Here is a 21,811-nt window from a genome sequence, read left to right on the forward strand (position 1 = left end):
CAGACTTTGATTTAAGACAAACCTCTGTATTTCTTCAATTTATTATCTATAGCCTTTTGAAGTACACTGATAGGCTTTGCATGCATACCGTATACCCCTGAGAGCATTTCATTCTCAATAAAGGCCACTTCAAAGAGAAGGGCTCAGGGCATTCTCCAATAGAGGGACTCACCGCCCCTTTTCCTGGCAAACCAAGTGTCTGGAATGATTTATTTCCTTACTTCCGCATCCGTGGTGGCTGGGGGGACTCCGCAGGATGAGGTGCCCCCCTCACAATTCTATTTTAGTTATCTCAATCCATGGTCACATCACTAAGGGTGACGACTCTCATGTTCATATTTAAATTACTGTCATGTATGTTTTGCAGAAGACAAATTTTCCAGACAACAGCAAAGGTTTCTGAACAATTAATGAGAATTAAATACACATATATAGAAACTAAAAAGGCAGAAAAGGTATAAACAGGAAGGAAGTGGAACATTCCTGTTTCTTTAAAAAAATGTTTAATTTCTAAAACTAAAAAATTAGAAAAATAAATTGGGAGATTTATAATCACTGTAATAACTAGTTCTTTCTATGCCCAAGCTAATGACCAGAAATAATCTAACACTAAAACTTTTATTGTAAAAACATCTAAGTCGTAAGTATGATTTCTACTTCCCACCATGACACTTTCTATTGTACCTAGAATCCCAATCACAAGGATCAGATGGATTCCATATGATCATAATAACTAACATAGCTGCCAGAACTGTGAATATGGTCCAATGACAATACTGTTATCTTGTTCCTATAACCAGCATTAAACAGCCTACTTGTTACATTAAAGCAGGTCAAAGAAAATCTTGGCTTTTGACCATTTGGTCTCAATTTCTTCCCTCCAACTTTGAGTTAACTCTGTTAACCTTCAATTGTTCTGGAGATCCATTACCTCCTACCCACACTGGTTCATTCGCTTCTATGATTTTTAAACAGGCTACCTGTGGTTCTATGGGGGGTGTGGGGGGAGGCAGATGGTATCCATAATTCTTCCAATGATTTTCCTGAATCAGGTCCTTTGAAACTATAAAACTTTTCAATTAGGTGAGGCAGGCAGAATTAGTTTGAGGGTATTCTCATTCACATTTTTGGTATGTCTTCTGATTAAGATTGAGGCTATCGACTTCTATTCCTCTGCTCTCTTTGACAGGGCTTTTACACTACAGGAACTGTTTAAAGATAAGGCTTTAACAAAGTAAGTATCCTAGTCTCTAAGTTAAAATGCACTCGTATTTTGCTCTGTATTATGGCCATCATGATTAGTCTGGAAATTCGGCACATCCACACTGTCTCCTAGGAAGATTATGTAATGGCGAGAAAATTAAATTCAAATCTGGCTCAGACAGCTTTGAAACCCAAGAGGAAATCATGGGAAGCTGCCAAGAAGAAGAGAAAAAGGATCTAAAAAACTTTTAAACACTCACTGTGTGCTAGGCAGTCTGCTAGGTAGATACCTTATGTTATTTATATCCATTCAAATTATACACTTTTTGTTTTACAATGGACAAAATGGATCCTCAGAGAATAATTGTTTTGCCCAAGGTCACAAAGCAAGAAATGCTGGAACAAGAATTTAAACTTGGGTCTGCAAGTAACAACATGCAAGTGAGTATGTGGAGAAATCGGAACTCTCATACACTGCTAGGGGAAATGTATAGCCACTTTGGAAAACTGCCTGGCAGCTCCTCAAAAGGTTAAACAGCATTACCATAAGAACCAGCAATTCCACTCCCAGATATATATATCCCCCCAAAATAAAAACATCTCTATGCCAAACCTGTTCATGAATGTTCTTGGTAACACTATTCCTAAGAGCTAAAAGTGGAAACAACCCTACCAAAAGATGAATGGATAAACCAAATGTGGTATAGCCATACAATAATATTCAACTATAAAAAGGAATGAATTACTGATACATGTTACAACATGGATGACCCCTAAAAAATATTCTAAATCAAATAAGCTAGTCACAAGAAACCATGTATTACATAATTCCATTTATATAAAATGTCCAGAACAGGCAAATTCAAAGATAGAAGGTAGATTAGAGGTTGCTTAGGGCTATGTTAGGTAAAATGATGAGTGACTACTAAAGTTCTTTTTATGGTGATGAAAATGTCCTAAAATTGATTGTAGCACAACTGTAAATATACTAAAAACCACTGAATTGCATACTTTAAGTGTGTGAATTGAATGACATGATTTATATCTTAATTTAACCCAACAACCCCACCATGGCTCTTCAAAGTCCATGTTCCATGTTTGGGTTACCTTAGTATCCATTTCCCTTTCTTAGTATCACCCTAACTTCCTTCTGAGGAATTACATCTTCCCCACCCCAACATATGGATGGTCTAGCCAACGTCCTCAGCCAAATGACAGACAATGACTAAGTCAGACCAGCTGAATGCTCCCTTCTCAGAATTTCAATTATTATACCACATCCTATAACAACTCACAGCTTCCTATGTCCCTCAGAGCTTTCTCAGTTCTTGGTCAATTAATTCTGAGTGTGCTCCTCCAGACTTCTTAATCCTGTGAACTCCTGATATGCTTACAATAGGTTTCCTTTTGCTTAAGTTAGCCCAAGTTGGTGTCTGTTGCCTGTAAGAATGGCATAGCTTCCAAATTCCTAGTACTGAGGGACATTTTACACAACAAGTATGGTACCTGAAAGAGCTCAAAATTGCCCAACTAGCAGCTTTTAGAGCAGCTGCTGCTCTTTACTTTCCAGGGCCAGGTAAGCTTGCAAACCTGAATTCCAGCAGGGGTGGGGGGTGGGGGAGAAAATGAGTACTGTGAAGGAGATAGCAATGGTTGTCACAAATACATACTGCTACCTTGAGAGAAGAAATGGAAGATAGTAATTTCAAATATACCTAACTTAAAAGAATACATCCAATACCACACTAATCAACCAAAATTTTAGAGAATATGGTTCTAAAATTCTAATATTTATGATTTGCCACACTGAATAACTCTAATAAACACTACTACTGTGTTTTCCACAAATCCTCAAGCAATATAATGAAGAAAAAGGCAATGCGAAGGCATTAAAAGGTTTTTTAAAAGAATTCAGAAAAAATTCTTTTAGCCATAAGTCCATGATAGCAGGAAGAATGATTTACAAAAGGGTTAAGAATGCTATAATTCCTAACTATAAATAATAAACTATTAATCCTTATTAGACTTGGCTGGCAAAATAATTTCAGATTCTTGGCCTGATACGGAATTGAGTTGACAACAGTAAGGAACTTCCATGTTTCCTTCTATAACGGGCTGCCTGCCACTTTATCACCTTATCTAAAATTTCTTCAAATGCTGTGTCTAGAGTCTGGAAGCAGCAAAAATTGCCATTTCTCAATCATCTCAAAGCTACTGTAAGGTTTCACAACGTTAAGTCAAATAAAACAGCAAGTTCTCATGCCCTCCAAAGTTTGTGTTTCTATATAAAGATGTCTTTAGAATGGCATAGTTATGCTGCTGGGCACATACAACTAGAGTCACAGATGGCAGACCAAATAAAGATGTGTGTAGGAGCAATCTGTACTATACCTGGTTCAAGCCTAGTAGTGTAAAATCTTCCTTTGCGAGGGTATCATTTTAAGTGCCTCACACTCCAATAATCTTATAGCCAAACTGCAACTTAAAAAAGATTCAAATGAAGATGATATCCATTTGATTAAGGCTTTTTATATTTAGGGGGAAAAATGCCTGGTAAACAGACATATTTTTGAGGAAGAAAAAAAACAAAACAGGAGAGCATGTGAAGAGAGATGGTAGTACAAACAGAATGAAGAGTAGAAAGCAGCCAGTTACAAGGTTGGATTTTACTAGAGGATTCTGAAATATCTTTTTGGTTCTAAAATCCTAATATTTATGGTTTGCTACACTGAATAACTCTAATAAACACCTTATTGTGTTTTCCACAAATTCTCAGGCAAAACAGTGAAGAAAAAGGCAATGTGAACGATAGTCTCAGGGATCTAATACTTTGGTTAAGTAGCTGAAGAATTAATTGCTTATATGACAAACCAACACTGAGCACAAATGAGTCAATTTTAAAGTTTAATACAAAAGTAGGAACTAGAAGCCAGCTAGAGTCTGTTAAATAAAACTGTTACATAGAATAATGACCCATAATATTCCTTAAACATTTATCACATACTAGGCACTGTATTAAGCATACTAACATTAATCACCTCACTTTATCTTCACAATAGGCCTGCAGTATATGCTATAATATCAGTTTTATAGGTCAGCAAACCAAGGTTTAGAAAGATATCTCAAATAATCAACTTAGAAAGGACTGGAGATGGGATTCAGTCTGGGCAGTCTGACTGCAAATCAAGTGCTCTTTAACAATTCTCTAGACCAAGTTTGCCTGCTGACATGTTAATCATAATTTCATCAAACAATTAAAAGTACAATTGAACAGCCTATTTCCTGCCATAAACCTTGCTAAGTATCTGAGATACAAACTTGAATGATACAAACCACAGAAGAGCTCTCAGAAGACTTTTCATTCCTACAGAACTACATTATAGAAAAGTAGTTCCTAAATATTTTTATTATCTACATTTACCTTACCTATCTGATAAGGGGAAACACAGAACCCTGCATAATTTGCTTATTAAAAATTGTGTATTTATTCTTACATTTCAAATTCAGTCATTCTCAAAGTACTGTCCATCTGATGCAATATACCTATTAGGACTTTTTTCCATTGCTTTGAACAGTTTTGAACGCGTCAATTTTGATGCCTTTTAGTGCTCCTGCCATTTTTTGTTTTACCTCTTCCATGTTGACAAAATGTTTCCCTTTGAGGACTTTTTTCATCTAGGGGGAAAAAGTTGCTCTGGGTGAGATTGGGTGAATAGGGAGGGTGACACACTGGGGTCATACTGCTTTAGGTCAAAAACTGCTCAACATTCAGCATGGTGTGGGCAGGAGCACTCGTAAATTACCCATTATGAAATTGGCAAACATGCTCAAAGAGTCTTCAAAAAAAAAATTTCAATGAAGATGAATGCAGCCTCTCACACCACCACCAGCTGGTGCCTGATACAGATGGGTTCCCAGAACATTCATCTGCGGGGAAGCCTGTATGTACCACAAGGGGTCTGCTCTCCAGAAGATAATTCTGGTTTCTTTGGGGGGAGGGGGGTTCCTCCCTCATATAACCTTATCTTGATACTTTCTCCAGCCATATTAAACTTTTTTCAGTTTGTCCACAAAGGTACATTTTCACCCCTGGGCAATCACTATCCTAGTATTCTGTGCTTAGAACATGGATCAATTCTTCTTCCAGGTTGCAGGTTGTTCCGCGTTCCTCTAATGGCTACACATAAGTGCAATTTCAACTACAAAGTACTATTACACTGAAATTATCCATGCAATTAGTTGTCCTTCCTACCAGACTTCACTGAAGGCAGGAACCCCTTCTGCCTTGTTCATCACAACATCCTGTCTAACACTGCCTACGTCACTCAATGAGAACGTACTCAATGATGTCATAGGCGTTAGTCCTTAGTACAGCCCAGACGCACCCGTTTTAACTTATATGAGGACAACAGACACATTTAACAAAGCTATATATATATAATGCATGTTTATGCCTGCATGTTATATATACATACTGTATATTCCCTTGCTCTTTCCGTTGGAAGGGTCAAGAGCAAATGGACCTAGTATTTACATTTTGTCCTCTAATACCACTCCCCACTAATTGGAACCAGGGTTCCTTGGAATAACAGCTGATTCCAAGGCTGGGGGAAGGGTAGGTACAGATAAGTTTGGTACCATGATATGCCAAAAAGTACTCAAGGAAAATGGAGGAGGAAGGGATGGGTGAAGAGGTGGAGCAGAGAGGATTTTTTAGGGGAGTGAGGCTACTCTGTATGATACCATAATGGTAGATACATGTCATTGTACATTTGTCCAAACTCACAGATATATAACACCAAGAGTGAACCCTAATGTAAACTATGCACTTTGGGTGATACATGTCAACATCTAAGTCATCAGTTGTAACAAATATATCACAATGTATTACTCTTGCAGGGGGTGGGAGCTATGCATAAGTGGGGATGGGGTATCTCTGTCTCTATCTTCTGCTTAATTGCTGGCAATTTAAAACTACTCTAAAACACAGTCTATTAGAAAAAAAGATGGACACATTACAAAACAACTTTGAAGGAGCTAAACTGGCCAGATTTGGGAATTTGAGCACAAAAATATCATTGGAAAAAAAAAAAATTCATGACCCGATACTGATAATATATAGATACATACGAAAGAGTATAAAGGCAGGCTCTTCCTCAAAAGGCCAAATGTGGAAGGAGTATTAGATTTGGAAACTCATCATAATCCAACAAAAGATAGGATCATCAATGGATACTAAGACTAGAAGAGACTTTGGTGAAGAGCTGGATCTCTGTATGATCTTAAAATGATCCCTACAGACCGTTTATTAGTTTCAAGGGAGAAGAAAAAAAGCTGAAATTATACAGTAGAAAAATCAGACACACCTTGATAGGGTAACAGAAATTAAAATCACCTAAGAAATAAACACACACTGTACAGACCTCCAAATGTGATACCCTGAGAAGGCCATAACATGACCTCTACAGTATTTTGGCTATGAATGACTTTAGTTACATAGATACATGAGACAAACCCAACCTGAGGAGTTCTATTAAAAAAGGGAAGGGGACTACATTTTTACTGTCAATGTCATAAAAGACCAAAACAGACCAGGGAAATGCTTATTATTAAAGACACCATAACTATATGCAATACCAGATCCTAGGATGGATCCTGTACAGAAGAAAAAAAATGCTAAAAAGGGCATTTTGGGTTCAATTAAACATTAGAGTACAAATTGTATTAGAATACAAATTAGATGAGATAGAAGTTTTATATAATATTAATTTGACTGCAGATAACTATACTATGGGTTATACAAGAGAATATTTTTATTCTCAGGAAATACATAGAAATATTTAGAAATAATGAGCCATAATTATAATTTTATAACCTACTCTTAAAAGGCTCAGAAAAAGAGGATATGCGTGTGTGTGCATGAAAACATGTCAGTATGTACACACGAGAGAAATATTGGTTCATTTTATCATCCTCACAGATGAAAACAAAAAGTACCTCATAATGCTTTACTTGTTACATTATACATATGATAAAAAGGGGAAACATACCTGAATAGGAGATGGCTTTTCCCAGCCCATTTCAAAAATTCCCATCAGTAACTCCCGTTTCAAACAGTAATCTTCAAACTCATTTCCTTTTGTGGAGGTTACATCCTAATCAATCAAACAAACAAACAACAGCAATAAAAGAATAAAGCACAACTGTGTTCCTTTAGTAGTTAGCATGTTTAAGAAAGTCTGTTTGAGACTAATTCTTTACCCCATTCGAAATATAAATATATGCATATTATTCTGTCTTGATCTGTATTTCAACTATTCCTTAAGAATAATCACTAATAGAGAATCAAGATGGTGGAGGAGTTAGTGGAAGTCACATTGACCTCCTCCAAGGACCAATGTGGAATTACAACTAAATTGTGGAGAAATCACCTGGAACAAACAACTGAAAATAGCGAGAGGGAAGCCTTAAACCTTGGACAGACAGCAGAATCAGCTTTAGCACAACCTGAGTGGTAAGGGGTGCGGTAGAGACTCAAGAAAGCAACAGCACCAGAAGGCTATTGAAAGGACCATTTGGATCCCCTTGAGAAGAGTGGGATCTAATTCAAAAGTGGGTCTCTCCAGCCTACAGCACCAGAGCCCAAAAAGTACACAGAAAACAGCCAGCTGCGAAAAGTGGCAGGCTTGCTCTCTGCCAGAGACTCAAAGAGCCTTTTAAAGGGCCAATACAAAAATTTTTATTTGCAGTCACTTACCCTGGTCTCCGGCAAAAGCCGGGGTAGAGTGGGCTAGAGATGCCTGAAGGGAGGGTGGGGAAGGAGGCTTTGGGGAGAGAACTGACAGAGTAACCAGCAGAATCTCGGTGCTGACTTATCCCCTATGCAGCAGCCGCCATCTTGCTCAGGAAGAGACCATTCCCCCAGAATGGCAGCAGTGTCAGACGCCCAATAGTCCTGCCATCAGGAGAGATTCCGCCCAGCCCTGTGGTGTCTAAGCGGGCCTGCTGGGTGCAGAGTGACTAGATTAGCAGCTGAAGGAGACAGCAACAGACAGCAGATTCCTAGAAGTCTCGAACAGACTGCCTAAGGTCAGACAGAATCAACATCTGACATCATCAGAGGCAGATCCAGAAAGTAAAAACAGTGGTCTCCTACCACAGAGGTTCACACCACTAAGTCAGGAAATCAAGTCAGATCAACTCAAGAAGCAGAAGCAAAAAAGAGTCTCAAATAATGGGAAGACAAAGAAATACCCCCCACTTGAAGAGAAAGGAGGAATCCCCACAAAGAGAACTAAATGAAATAGAGGCAAGTAAACTATCAGATATTGAGTTCCAAACAATGGTTCTAAGGAAGCTCAATTGAGTTCAGTGAGCTCAGAGAGAATTACTAAAAACCACAGGGAAACTATGAGGAACTTACTGCAAACTATATCAGCATGAAGAGGAACTATCAATAAGACATAAGAGAAAATGAAGAAGACAATTTCTGAGTTGAAGAACACAGCAGAAGGACTCCAAAGCAGGCTAGATGAAGCAGAGGACCGAATCAGCAAGCCGGAGGATAAGGTAGAGAAAAGCTCCCAGAATGAGCAAGAAATCGAAAAAAGACTCAGAAAGAATGAAGAGGCATTTAGGGAAATTCAGGACAACCTGAAACGAAATAGTATCCGTATTACAGGGATACCAGAAGGAGAAGAGGAGGAGCAAGGGATAGAGAACCTGTTTGAAAAAGTAATGATGGAAAACTTCCTTCACTGGAGGAGAGAAAAAGTCACACAAGTCCAGGAAGCACAGAAGGTCCCATTCAAGAGGAACCGAATAAGGCCCACTCCAAGACACACCATTAAAATGGCAAATACCACAGACAAACAGATAATCCTAAGGGCAGCAAGGGAGAAAGAGGTAGTAACATATAAGGGAACCCCAATACAGCTAGCAGCTGACTTCTCAACAGAAACATTACAAGTCAGAAGGGAGTGGCAAGAAATATTCCAAGTAATGAAAAGCAAAGGCCTGCAACCAAGACTGCTTTACCCAGCAAGGCTCTCAATTAAATGGAAGGCGAAATAAGGAATTTACCAGACGAGAAGGCTAAAATACACCTCTACTAAACCAGCACTGCACAATATGCTAAAAGGACTGCTTTACGATGAAGAAAAAAAGTCTATGAATACCCAGTTCCTTTCAGTTGCCAATACTTGATATTACCAATATTTTTAATACGTATTAATTGGATTGTGATGATGTGTTATTTTATATGTTCCTTTATTTTTTGTTGAAACTAAACCTGTTTTTGTGTATTTCTTGTCTATTTCTATTATTTTTAAAAAGCTTAAGTGACTTTTTGGTATTCTTTATCCATTTATCAATTAAAGGTTGGTAGAATTCCTACCCCCCCACCCCCGCAAAACAACTATTAACCCTTTTTTAGATGTGTTCTATTCTTTCCTATTCTATTACTTGTCCTTTAATTTTTTTTAATATGTATATTACTATACAGCCTTAAATGTTTAATATAGTCATATTGTCAATATTTACTTCACAGCTTCTGGGTTTGACTATGTTAGTTCAGGGTAACAAAAATATTAGTTTGTATTTTCTCCAAAAACTCCTTAGATTCTACATATTAATTTTTAACTCACCTGAATATTTCTTGTATAATGTGAGAAATAGGGCTCTATATTTGTTTTATTTCAAGTAATAGTGGTCCATGCATCTTATTTGTTGAATAAGCCTTATTTTACCCATTGATTTGAAGTATCAATTTAATCATACATTACACTGTTAGAAAGATATATATGTTTGTTTCTAGAATGCTCATTTTATTTCACTGATCTCGATTATTTCTGTGCTGGTGTCATGTTGTTTTAATTGCGGAGACTTTATAATGGTTTTAAATTTTTTAATATTTTATAACTGACTGACATTTAACAAAAACAAAGAAAATCAATCTGCATTTAAGAAAGAAAGAAAGATAGATAGATGGAAGGAACTACCACCTTTTGCGACAACATGAATGGAACTGGAGAATATTATGCAAAGTGAAATAAGCCAGTTGGTGAAAGACAAATACCACATGATCTCACCTATAAATGGAATCTATTCATCAAAATAAACTACTGAAAAAAATAAACTACAGGCATGGAAACATGGAGCTGACTGAAAGTGACCAGAGGGGATGGGGAAGAAGGACAATGGTGGAGAGAAGGGGATGGGATGAATGAATGGGTCATGTATGAATGACCCATGGACACTGACAACAGAGTGGGAACTGACTGTGGGAGAGGGGGCTGGGATGGGTGAAGGGGGGCAAAGGGGGAAAAATTGAGACAACTGTAATAGAATAAACATGATAATAGTTAAAAAAAAAATCACTAATATACAGAAGCCATTTAAAAACTTTGGGAAAAGCCAGCTTGTGGTTGTATTATTCTAATGACAGGTGGAATACTGTTAAGAATCATGCTGTCAAATGTCAATCACAAGATACGAAGTCAAACCTTAGCTCTGCCACTCATTGTCTACTAATATCCTTATCAAAGTCAGGGTTTCTCAAGCTCAGCATATTGACATTTGGGCCAGAAAATTCACTGTTGTAACGGACTGTCCTGCAGCATTCCCCAAGCTGTGATAACCAAAAACGTTTTTATAGCTACTGCCGAATACCACTTGTGAACAAAAATCACTCCTGGTTGAAAATACTGAGCCATGAGAACTTGTCAACTTCCAATTTCTCATCTAAAATACAGAGATAATATCTAGTCTCTCTTTTTTTAAATAAAGATTTATTCATTTTTAGCGAAGAGAAGGAGAGAAACGTCAATGTGTAGTTGCCTATAGCGTGCCCTGTGTGCCCTAACTGGGAATCAAACCAGCGATCCTTTGGTTTGCAGGCCAGTGCTCAATCCATCAAGCCACACCAGCCAGGGCCCTAGCCTCACTCTTACTGAGCAAAAGAGACTATGTCTGGAAAACCATTATTCCGTAAGTTAAATATATACACACATATAAATGAAATACTGATATGTAAATATACATATGAATATAATTCCTCCAAATAGCAAATATGTTTGGCAATTCATCATATGATCTACTGGGTTGGCCGAAAAGTTCGTTTGGTTTTTTTCTGTAATATGGCTCTAGTAATCATTGTAGTAGTAGTCTAGTAGATGGCTTAGTTGTCATTAACTTCATTTGAAACAATATTGTTAGGTTGTATTGTAACAGCTGTCATATCAACATGCATTAAAAAAAAAAAAGTTCTCAAAACTGGCGAATTTTTGTGTAGCCATTTTAATATTGAAGATGGAGGAAAATACAGAACATTTTCAGTGTATTATGCTTCAGTATTTCAAGATAGGTAAAAATGCAACTGAAATGCAAAGAAAAATATTTGTGCAGTGTATGGAGAAGATACTGTGACTGATCAAGTGTGTTGAAAGTGGTTAGCGAAGTTTTGTGTGGAGATTTCTCACTGGATGATGCTCCATGGTTAAGATAGACCAGTTGAAGTTGATAGCGATCAAACTGAGACATCGAGAACAAGCAACATTATACCATGTGGAAGAGAGCAGACATACTCAAAATGTCCAAATCAATAGTTATTACTGAAAGTGAAAAATGTCTTTTATTTTATGGGGGGGTGGGGGGGGGACCCATGAACTTTTTGGCCAACCCAATACAATTTCAACCATTTCAACTTATTTAAGAGTAAACACATAGCGCCCATTGTTACTATTAAGTAAGTACTTCATTTTGAGAGTTTCCACATTTTAAGTTAAATTTTACAAACAACTTACAGAAGTTTTGATTCTTAGATCCTTTGGAGGGAGTTTTAAAGTCTTTTTCCAGTCATCGCCAGGTCTAGAGAGAATACAGTAAAAATGAAGTATCAGAATTCATAGCACAACTGTTCTAATGCAAAGATAATTAATCTCAACTACAATTGAGTTATAAAAAGCACAGTAAGTATAATATAATACCATTTACTTAAGAATATAGTTAACAGAGACTTTTTAAAAAACTTTAGAAATTAACTGCTCTTACAAAGATCAAGCAAAGATTTAAAAAAAATCAAGAATAGAAGGAAATAAGGCAACCATTATCTTAGGAGATGCCGTATAATGTGACAATAGAGCAACTGTTGTCACAATTGGGAACCACGTGTTTTATTTGACCTACCATGTCAAATACCATGTGCACATTTTAATTTAAATTAGTTACCAGTGTTAAGAAATTAGATTTTGTGTAAAAGTCCAGATTCTGGCTTCTCCTAAAAAATCAGAAGCTTTCGTAACACAGGCCAGGTTTCTGTATGACAACAACTGGACAGAGCTCAGTAAATGGACTTTAAAATTAAGCAACTGACCCCCTTAAAAGGGCAAGTATCCTCTCATTTGTAACTTCTGGTGACTAGTTGAAACCAACAGCTCTACAGTTTCAGACCCGAATTCAAGGCCTGACTCTACCTCTTACTAGTTCTGTGACCTTGCAGCAGCCACTTTTCCATTCTCTCATACCTAAAATGGATTAAGAATTATATAAAATAATTTACATTAAGCATTCAGCACAGTATCTGGCAAAATAAGAACTCAATATTAGCTGTTAATGAACATCTCTCTAATCTTTTTTTTTTTTTTTTAACCAGGGATGACTGAAACTATGAAAGAGAATAAAAAGAAGGAAATTTTAATTTTTAAAATCTTTTCGGTCAGGCAAAAATCTCTAATATAATGCCAAAGCATCTAATAGAAAAAAATTGGCAAGAAAGCAAACAATGCTTTTCCACTGTGTTGCCTTCAAAATAAATAAATTTTCATTGATTTCACTACAGCCACTCTGATGATCCCCCAAAATGTTTCAAGTCTTGATTTAGAAAGAGGAACAATTATCTTACTTAAAGCTAGGTCCCACATAATCCAAGGAACTCTAACACAGCTCTTTGATACTAATTACAAGGGTACTAAAGCCTTCTACCTTAGCCTATACCACATCAAATTTTCTGAGCAAAAAATGTCAGCTGAACATCCTAGTAGGCCAGCCTACCGCATTGTCAAATTCAATGTGATAAAATACAATACAAAGCAAAATCTGTCCACAAGGAATTTATAAACCAAAGTATTTAAAGTGAGAAAATAAGTGATAAACTGTTAAGAGTTCTGAACAGCTGACGGGTTCTAGAAGCCTTCATGGAGGACATGACACTTGAACTAATATTTAAAGAAGCCACAGACTTGAAAAGAAACCATCAATCCTAAGAAAAGCAAGAGTACCCGGGTAAGAAAAATCCACTGCCACCTCAAAGTAAAGTTTAAGTAGAAAATACTCCTATAATAAAATGACACAGCTTTACATTTCTATTATTAAGGATTAAAAATAGCCTAAATTTTGCTAGCTATTCAGTTTGTCAAGACAAACTACAATTTCAAAAATATTCTAATTAAAGCATTCTCCTTAAAAATAGAATATGCATTAATGACCATTCTCCTAGTGGCCAATCCCATTCTACTGGAAATTCTTGTAAGTCACTATTGAAACACCTAGGAGCAGCCATCTGTGTGGTATCCTAGTAGCTTATAAAGCTACCAGGCTGTTTTTCTTGAGGAAGTGCTTCTTAAGCATGGAAAATATCTAGGTTGTAATAAAAAATACTTTAGTTCAGCCAACCAGTTTAATCATCTTAGATTTCTAAAGGTTAAATTAATTATATGGCTAGATTTTTTTTTTTAAAGATTCTATTATTTTTAAAGAGAAGGGAATGAAGAGAGGAAGGGAAACATTGATGTGTAAGAGAAACAACAACCAGTTGCCTCTCACACCCCAAAGCGGGGACCTGGCCAGCAATCCAGAGGCATGCTCCATGATCTGATCTGAACTGAACTGAACTGGGGACCTTTTGTTTCCCAAACCAATTTAGCCACACAGATCAAGGGCTATGTGGCTGGATTCTTAACAAAGCCAAACCTCAAATGCACTGTGTTTTAAAATGTTAATTTTTTATTAACTAAATCTTTAGAGTGATGGTTACCATTCGCATAATTTATAGTGAACACTTAAAAGATGACAGCCTACAATCTTCCCAATTTAAAAGAAAACACACTGTGGTATAAGATTGACAACAGGGGATTAGGACTATTCAGAGATGTGTGTTTCCAAGAGTTCAAAATCCTGAGTGTCTGTGATATTTAACCGCTTGTTATTTTGCGTGTGTTTAAGAGGAGAAAGCTTACTTTTTAAAAAAAGTAGAAGAACAAAGTTGTATAAAGACAAGACTAGGGAAAAGCGATACAGGCAAGAATAAGATGAATCTGAGCTACTTATGAAAGCTAGCAATGTTTCAAAAAAAAATAAATATATATACAAAATTGGTATGTATCATGTCTCTATATTCATTGCTTAATAAAATATACACATAAATATATTTACCTCTATATTTATAGACATAAATATAAACATCTATTATTTATTACTTAATAAACCTGAATGACAAATATATTATTCTATTAAAAATACCTACTAGCCATAAAACAAAGTCATCTATCTGTTCTCTATTTGCAATCAAAATTGTTGAAGTATATAAAGAGTAGTCAACAACAGAGTAATGAAAGAAATCTCCTTGGCCCCTCCCCCAAGAACATTTATTATTCTAACACTTACTTAATAGTGGTGGTCATACTCTGTGCTTGCTGCTGAGTGCCATTATTGATTGTGTTGGTGTTTTTCAGCTGGTTTATTTGTTGCTGTGTCTGTGTGCCCCCTCCTCCAGGGCCACCACTGGGCTTCACAGGGCCCCTCAGCTGACCATTTTGACTGGACAGACCCATTATAACAGGGTTTTCTGTTCTGGCCGTGCTCATGCTGTATTAAATGTAAAGATGTCTCTTTCAAACTTCAAAACTTTTGAAAGTCAGTAGAGAAACTGAAATACAGTTTATTAGGCTCTCCAAAACGAAGAGATATATATAAGTCTTGCTCAATAATGAGTCTTTTATTGCAATGCAGGCAAGCACCTGTAAGTCTCTGAACAGTAAGCAGCAGTAACTTGCTCTCATGCACCGAATCAACTTTTTATTTTTAAAAATCTCTCTAACAAGGTTGAGTTATGTATCTGAATTCACGTACTTCAATCTGAAACAAAGAGAAAGTTAAGTTAGCAAACACAGGAAGGTTAGGAAAAAAACTTTGTTTTCCTTAATTCTCCTCTTTCAAATTTAAGAATTAAGACTACAACTGCACTCAGACCAAATTGTTAACCAGGCTAAGAGAGACAACTGCCCCAAAAGCCAAACCCACAACGAGACCAATCTCATTTTAAATCGTCAATTCAAAGCAACCCAGAGATAAGGTAGAAAAATATGGGGATTAAATCAGCATTAGTTGTCAAAGGACAGTCTCTTCCCTTCACTGCATTCCAACTCAGTAATTACCTCACAACATCAGTAAATCCACAAGCACAAGACAAAGACAATTTATGCTTTCAGAAATAAAAAACCCACTTGCACCCTTGTAAGTTTCAATTACAAAAGTTAAATTTTATGAAGAAAAACACATCTTTTTTTCCTCAAGTTTTTTCCCTTTAAAACAGTAACTGAAGCAGGGAGACAGACATGTATGTGTACATGCCAAAATTTTTTGCTTGAAAAAGAGCCAAGAAACTCTTTAGTTACCTTAATGTATTTTGAATACTAAAAAACTATTAGCTACATTTCAACATAACACTTTTCAGAAAGGATAACCTGACAAAATAGTAGTATTTTAAAAAGAAGCTGTGTCTTGTTTAAAAAAAAACAAAAAGCTTGTGAAAGGCTGAACACATTAGACTTTCCAAAAAACCCAGAGTACTAAATAATAGTTGTTTAAAAGAACAGATTAACCTCTTCAATTTTTAATTATCCCCCCAAAGAAATTAGTTTTAATTTACAAAGGCCTACTCTGTTGTTTGTTCCTTTTAAACTCTACTTTTCTTACCAAAGATACATTAGTTCATTAGTGGTGTTATTTTTTTTGCCACACACCAAGGGTTCTCAAACAGTAAAATTTTTCTAAAATACTGATGTTTAAAAAAAAATGAAAATAAGGTCGCTCACAAGCAAATCCTGATTATCACACACACAGAGGCATTATTTCGAAGTCTCCCAGAGTCTGATTAACCTCTTAAGCAGATAGTGGTTACCTATCTATCAGCTACCTAATTTCAGCTCAAGAAAGTAAATGGTATCCAGTACTGACAGGTTTATATTATCAACAATATCAATAGTTTACACTAGAAAACTTGTTTGCAAAGTACTAAGAGGATGAAGAGAGCAACCTCCAAAGGTTAAATGGTATCATTACTGTCCATCATGCATGTTAAGACCTCAAATCTCTCAAGATCCAAAATGTGATAACTGCTCTTCTCTTAATTAAAACCGAAAGCTGCACTGCAGCATTGTCTCAGAAAAGTAAATATTCCTCCTATCCCTTCCCAATTTAGATTCGCAACTTATATTTCTACATTTCCAAAAGTGTGAACGAAACTTAAGACTAACTGGGAGAAAACCAACGCTGAATTAATTACAGGACTTCTCAGATTGTAGTTAGCAACTGACACTTTTACACCCCAAACCAGTTATCATCTCCAGCGCAGTTTCTCTAAGGTGGGTCTGCAAGTTGGAATGACAAGTTTTACTATGAAGGGGAAAGGGGACTGTGAGAAAGAAAAAAGCCAATTATTTGAACCCCGTAATTGTAAGAAAATAATTTCTCGTTCTCCCCGTTACCCACCCTCCACCTAAAACACCCACACTTCAAGTCGGCTCCCTACGACCATAAACACAAAAGAATTGGGGCCTACTGCAATCCTATCTGCGCAACATGAGCAGGGAACGAACCGGCTTGCGGGTGGAGACAATATGGACTCTCCTCGTAAGGCCCCAAACAGACACCCTTAACCAGGAAAGCCCTCATTTCCTCCACAGTTCGGGGGCCCCAGTACCATCCTCTCGTTATTGACCTACAAGGCCTTATTTCAATCAAGCTGCTGCTGGTCCCCTTCTAAAGCGAGCCCTTCACTGCTGCACATCCCTGCCGCCCCCTATAGGGCTGCCTCGTACCCTGTAACCTCCACCATTGCCCCAAGTCCTTGCTGCTTCCATGGTCCCTCATTTCTTTGTTTTCTACAAAGCTCCTCCGAGTACCTGGCCCGCTCCTTCTAAGGCCACCGCCACGCACAACATCCCCATATTCTACTCCTCTCAGGGGTCTCCAATCCACAGCTGCTGCTGGCCTTCCTCCCCAGGGGCCCGTCCAAGGCCTCAGGCCTCCGTCTCACAGCGCCCTCCACGCCGGCTGAGGGGCCTCCCGCAGCCCCGACTGCACTGCTAATCTCGATCCGCCCCCCCACACCTCACCCAACTCCCCACGGGTCGGGCCCGAGTCCTACCACCAAGGCCACTCCCGCTGGCCCCCTCGGTCCTTTATTGTTGATTCGAAGCTCCCAAGATGGCGGCGCTCCTTCCTCCTCGGAAATCTCCGCCCGCCCCCACCGGGCTCCTAGCTGCTGCCGCCTCCGCCACCGCCCAACCCGTCCTGCTCTCCCGCCGTCCGGCCAACCAGCCGGCTTCCGCAACTACCCGGGTCGGCCGGCCCTACCTCCGCCGCCGCCCGTTCTCACCGCGCCACCGAAGTCGCCGCCCGGGCTAACTCGGCTCCTCTGCCCCTCCCTCGCCCGCCGCTCCCCGACCCCGCCTCGCTCCCCGCCTCTCCGCATGGCGGCGGCTGCGGCTCCTCCTCCACGCAAAATGGCGAGAGCTCAGTCGCCACCGCCGCGACCCCGTTTCTCTGGCTTTTCGGCCGGGGACCGGGGCCGGGGAAGCTCCTTGAGGAGAAAATGGACACCGTGCTCCCACACCGACGAGGGCTCGCGGGTGCTCGAGTTGAAGGGAAAGTGAAGGGGAAGTACAGTTCCGTTCAGAAGGGAAAGGAGGGTTGCTTTTTCCACAGCTGAGGAAATACGACTGGGGAATGGTGGCTATTAAGATTCCGTCCTGCTTTTGGGCCCCCAAAAGTGGAAATCGGGAGTTATGACCAGAGAGGATCTGCTTATGCTGACCCAGGACTCCCTCCGAGGATGGCCTCTCCGCGCAACGGCTCGGGGACAGGAGGGCTGACCTGACATATCCCGCGGGCCCGGGAGGCTGCTGCAGGGCCGACCGGCACGGCCCTCCAGGAACGCGCGGGACTAGTGTCAGCCAGACGCCGGCGCGCGCTGGGGAAGGCGGCCGGAAGGGGGCTGGCGGGAGAGAGGGAGCGCGGAGGTGGGGGGCGGGGGCGCTACGCGTGGACTGCGCCGGGGCAGGGGGCAGAGGGCGCGGGGGTGGCAGAGAGCCACACGCATACTGCGCTGGGGAGGGGGCCGAGGCGCGACCACTTCCCCTGGCACGGTGGGCTGTCCTCAAAGAAAGAGGGACAGTTGCTAAGGGGTCAGTTGTGCTGAAAACGAGTTCAGTAGGGGAAAGAGGAATCGGCAGACCCAGAGTAATTCTCTGGCCTGACCCTCACCAGGAAAATATTTATGTATTTGTTCCCAGGACTTTTCATATCCTAATGTCTGCTTTTATCCTTAACAGAAATAATCAGAAAGCTGTGTTTGTTCCGGTAAAACTAAAATTTGAAGCTAGAAACCTATCTAGGTCAAGGGAAAAGAAAAACCTGCGTCTCAGTCAGCTGAGACTGAATGTACACAACAATGGTCAAACCATGAGAGGACAGAACTCTGACCCACGACATCTGCAGTAACCAGCCAGGGAAGTCAAACCACAGCCTGGCAGGAATCAGCCCAAAGTGAGCAGGAATGGCCTTTGATTGCCAGCTTCCTTAAGTTTTGCCCCTGCTTCTAACTGGGGACCAATCAGAGTAGGTCAAGTATGTTCCCCAAATCAGTCACACAAGATGCCCCCCTCCTATTTAGTCCGTGTCCAGCTTCCCCACGCCAACACCCTCCATTTGTTGGTCTTTATTTCCACACAATCAATGGAAAGGTGGTAGAGAAGTGTGAAAAGGCTGTTCTTGAGATTAAAAAGATTTCCTTTAGAATTTTTAAAAATTCTTAATTTGTAGCATGTCATCTCAGATGTAGCACTCAGAGTTTAAAACACTCATGTAAGGGAATGACCCTACACCCTGTACCCATCCTAGAGAGAAATAGCAAAATGGTTCCTTAATGTTAAAAAGTGAGACCTTGTTTGTCTCATAGTCTTTCCAAGTAGCATGAATTAATAGGGTATGGAGCCTAAAGATTTAAAACAGGCCACTGTCTGGTGGGATCTCTCCCCAAACCATTCAAGAAATGAAACCAGGGAAAGGAAACTGTTACCTTAAGCCTGGTTGAAGTCATGAGAGGGGGAAAAAAAAGTGAAGAGGCAATCAGAAGTAAAATATGAAATAGCTGCCCATTCTTGCCTAGGAATCCTGCCACGGCTAAGACTTAGTGATTCTACATAGTGTACTTATAAGATAATCAGATAGCCTTATAACTTATTTATGTCAACCTTTTCTAGTTTTCTGATGAGAAGCATAGATGGCCATAGAATAAGCTGTGAACCCCTTGGATCTTTGGGGTACAATTTAAGCAGTTGGTAGGTCCAATCCAACTATCTCAATAATTTTTTCTCCCTAATTCAAACAGATTAACAAGAATCAGAAAATATTACATTTTAGTAATACAGGTGAATTGTTTGATAAAGCATCCTTATATTATAAAATGCATATTTAAAAGTACTACATAAATTCAATCCTTTTAGTTAATATTGAATATAATTGTTTGGGTGACATGTGGTAAATATGGTTTCTGGAGAGTGTGCTATATCAAGTGAAGTCACCTATTAATGGTAATAAAGTGCTTCCCAAGATGTAGTGGCCATTTTCATTTTGTTTTTAGTTACCCTCACTTCCCTCCTCCGCTACTTTTTGAATTTTAACATATGAAGCTGTTAGCTAAAGTGGTAGGCCTGGATTGTTGGCTGGCTTCTAAAGAGTCTGTCCGTAGAAAAGATGTTTTAAAAAAGGATTCAAAAACATTGGGTTAGCCAAAAAGTCCATTACTTTTTTCCCATAAGATGGCTCTAGTAGTGCTTAGTTGTCTTTCATTCGAAATAATTTTGTTAGGTTGTATTATAACAGCTGTTGTATCAGTGTGCATTTTTTAAAACGTCAAAATTGGTGAATTTTTGTGCAGCCATTTTAACATGGAAGATGGAAGAAGATAATGCGACATTTTTGGTGTATTATGCTTTATTATTTCAAGAAAGGTAAAAATGCAACTGAAATGCAAAAGATTTGTGCAGTGTATGGAGAAGGCTCTGTAACTGATTGAATGTGTCAAAAGTGGTTTGTGAAGTTTCTTGGTACTATTGACATTTTGGCCAAATAATTCTTTGCTGTGGGGCTGTCTTATGCATTGGAAGATGTTTAGCAGCACCCCCGGCCTATACCCACTAGAAGCCAATAGTTGGAGATAGCCGAAATACTCAAAATATTCAAATCAATAAAGTTATTGGTGAAAATGAAAAATTTATGGGGAAAGCCATACGGACTTTTTAGCCAACCCAACAGAATTGAGATTTTCAGTATCTCTATATAGAACACAATGGGATTCATTTTTTGAAAGAATGAGATGCAAATAAAAAATACTACTTGGAATTCAATCACAATAATGGGTCCTCCTATCAAACATTATTTGCCAATCTCACGTCCTAGTTACCCAAAAATAACAAGAAGAAAAAAAATCACAGGTTAATTTACACTTGATTTCATTTTAACTTCAATTTAAAATATTTAGAATCTATAATTCCAAGTAATTTCAAGTTGGATATATTTACATCTGTGATATTATCTTAAAACCCAAATGTTTTTAGCATGCTAAAATGGATTTCACACTTTTAATTTTCTATAAGTTTTTTTAAGGAAACAGTTTTTTTTTCCCCCAAACTATAAGCAAATGTGTTCATTACTTAAGAAAAATGGTTTGCCCATTATCCTCAATAATGCTTATAGCACACCTGGCTAAGCTTTATACTTCAATATTTTTATTTTTTCATGACTTGCAGTATAATTTTCTGATATCCAAAAGAAGTTTCAACAGATAAACTTCTTTTCCAAATATGCTTTAGCAACATCTTGTAGTCACTAAGATTAAAAGCTAATGAGCCCAAGCAGTCAAGTACCATTTGTCTTTGGGCTTCATAGTAGGTGAAAAAAAAAAAAAAAAGAAAAATTACCTTTTCAGTATATACACCTGAAGAAAATAAAGCAGCATCAGCATAGTGAGAGCCAAGTAAAAATATCCTCAGAGTAGTACAAGTACTGCACTGAAGTTAATGCATACTAAGCAAGTGTTTTTAATCACTGAGACCACACCAAGCACATTTTTGGGGGGCATAAATGTTACACTTCCATAGTAAACTCAAACTGAAAAGTAGGAAAGCAATATTGTGAACAGGGAGAGTTAAAATGGGTTAAACACTTCTGCAAACTACCAGGTTTAGTTTGCAGAATTTATATTCCTTTTGACAGATATCTTTTCTCCATTCCCAGGCCACCACAACAAGCCAGCTCAGCTTACCAGGTG

General features: G+C 38.6%; 1 protein-coding gene across 4 annotated transcripts in view; it reads right to left on the reverse strand.

Moving 5' to 3' along the window:
* The window catches only part of DDX6 (DEAD-box helicase 6), a 34,444-nt gene extending 15,998 nt beyond the window's left edge, over positions 1-18,446 (reverse strand). Inside the window, exons 1-4 of one of the 4 annotated variants that reach the window (XM_054592362.1) lie at positions 18,355-18,446; positions 14,863-15,333; positions 12,006-12,069; positions 7,254-7,358 (exon numbers count right to left, since the gene is read on the reverse strand). In XM_054592362.1, the coding sequence (XP_054448337.1) occupies positions 7,254-7,358; positions 12,006-12,069; positions 14,863-15,062 (369 nt within the window). In that variant the 5' untranslated portion in view covers positions 15,063-15,333; positions 18,355-18,446. Of the gene's footprint in view, positions 1-7,253; positions 7,359-12,005; positions 12,070-14,862; positions 15,334-17,626; positions 17,726-17,835; positions 17,910-18,354 lie in introns of those variants that run through there. The other 3 variants (XM_054592361.1, XM_054592359.1, XM_054592360.1) reach the window with 3 other exon arrangements.
* Positions 18,447-21,811: the final 3,365 nt, after the last annotated feature.

The sequence above is a fragment of the Pteronotus mesoamericanus genome, unplaced genomic scaffold (assembly GCF_021234165.1).
Source record: "Pteronotus mesoamericanus isolate MK-2021 breed Mesoamerican mustached bat unplaced genomic scaffold, CSHL_Meso_final scaffold_36, whole genome shotgun sequence".
NCBI lineage: Eukaryota > Metazoa > Chordata > Mammalia > Chiroptera > Mormoopidae > Pteronotus > Pteronotus mesoamericanus.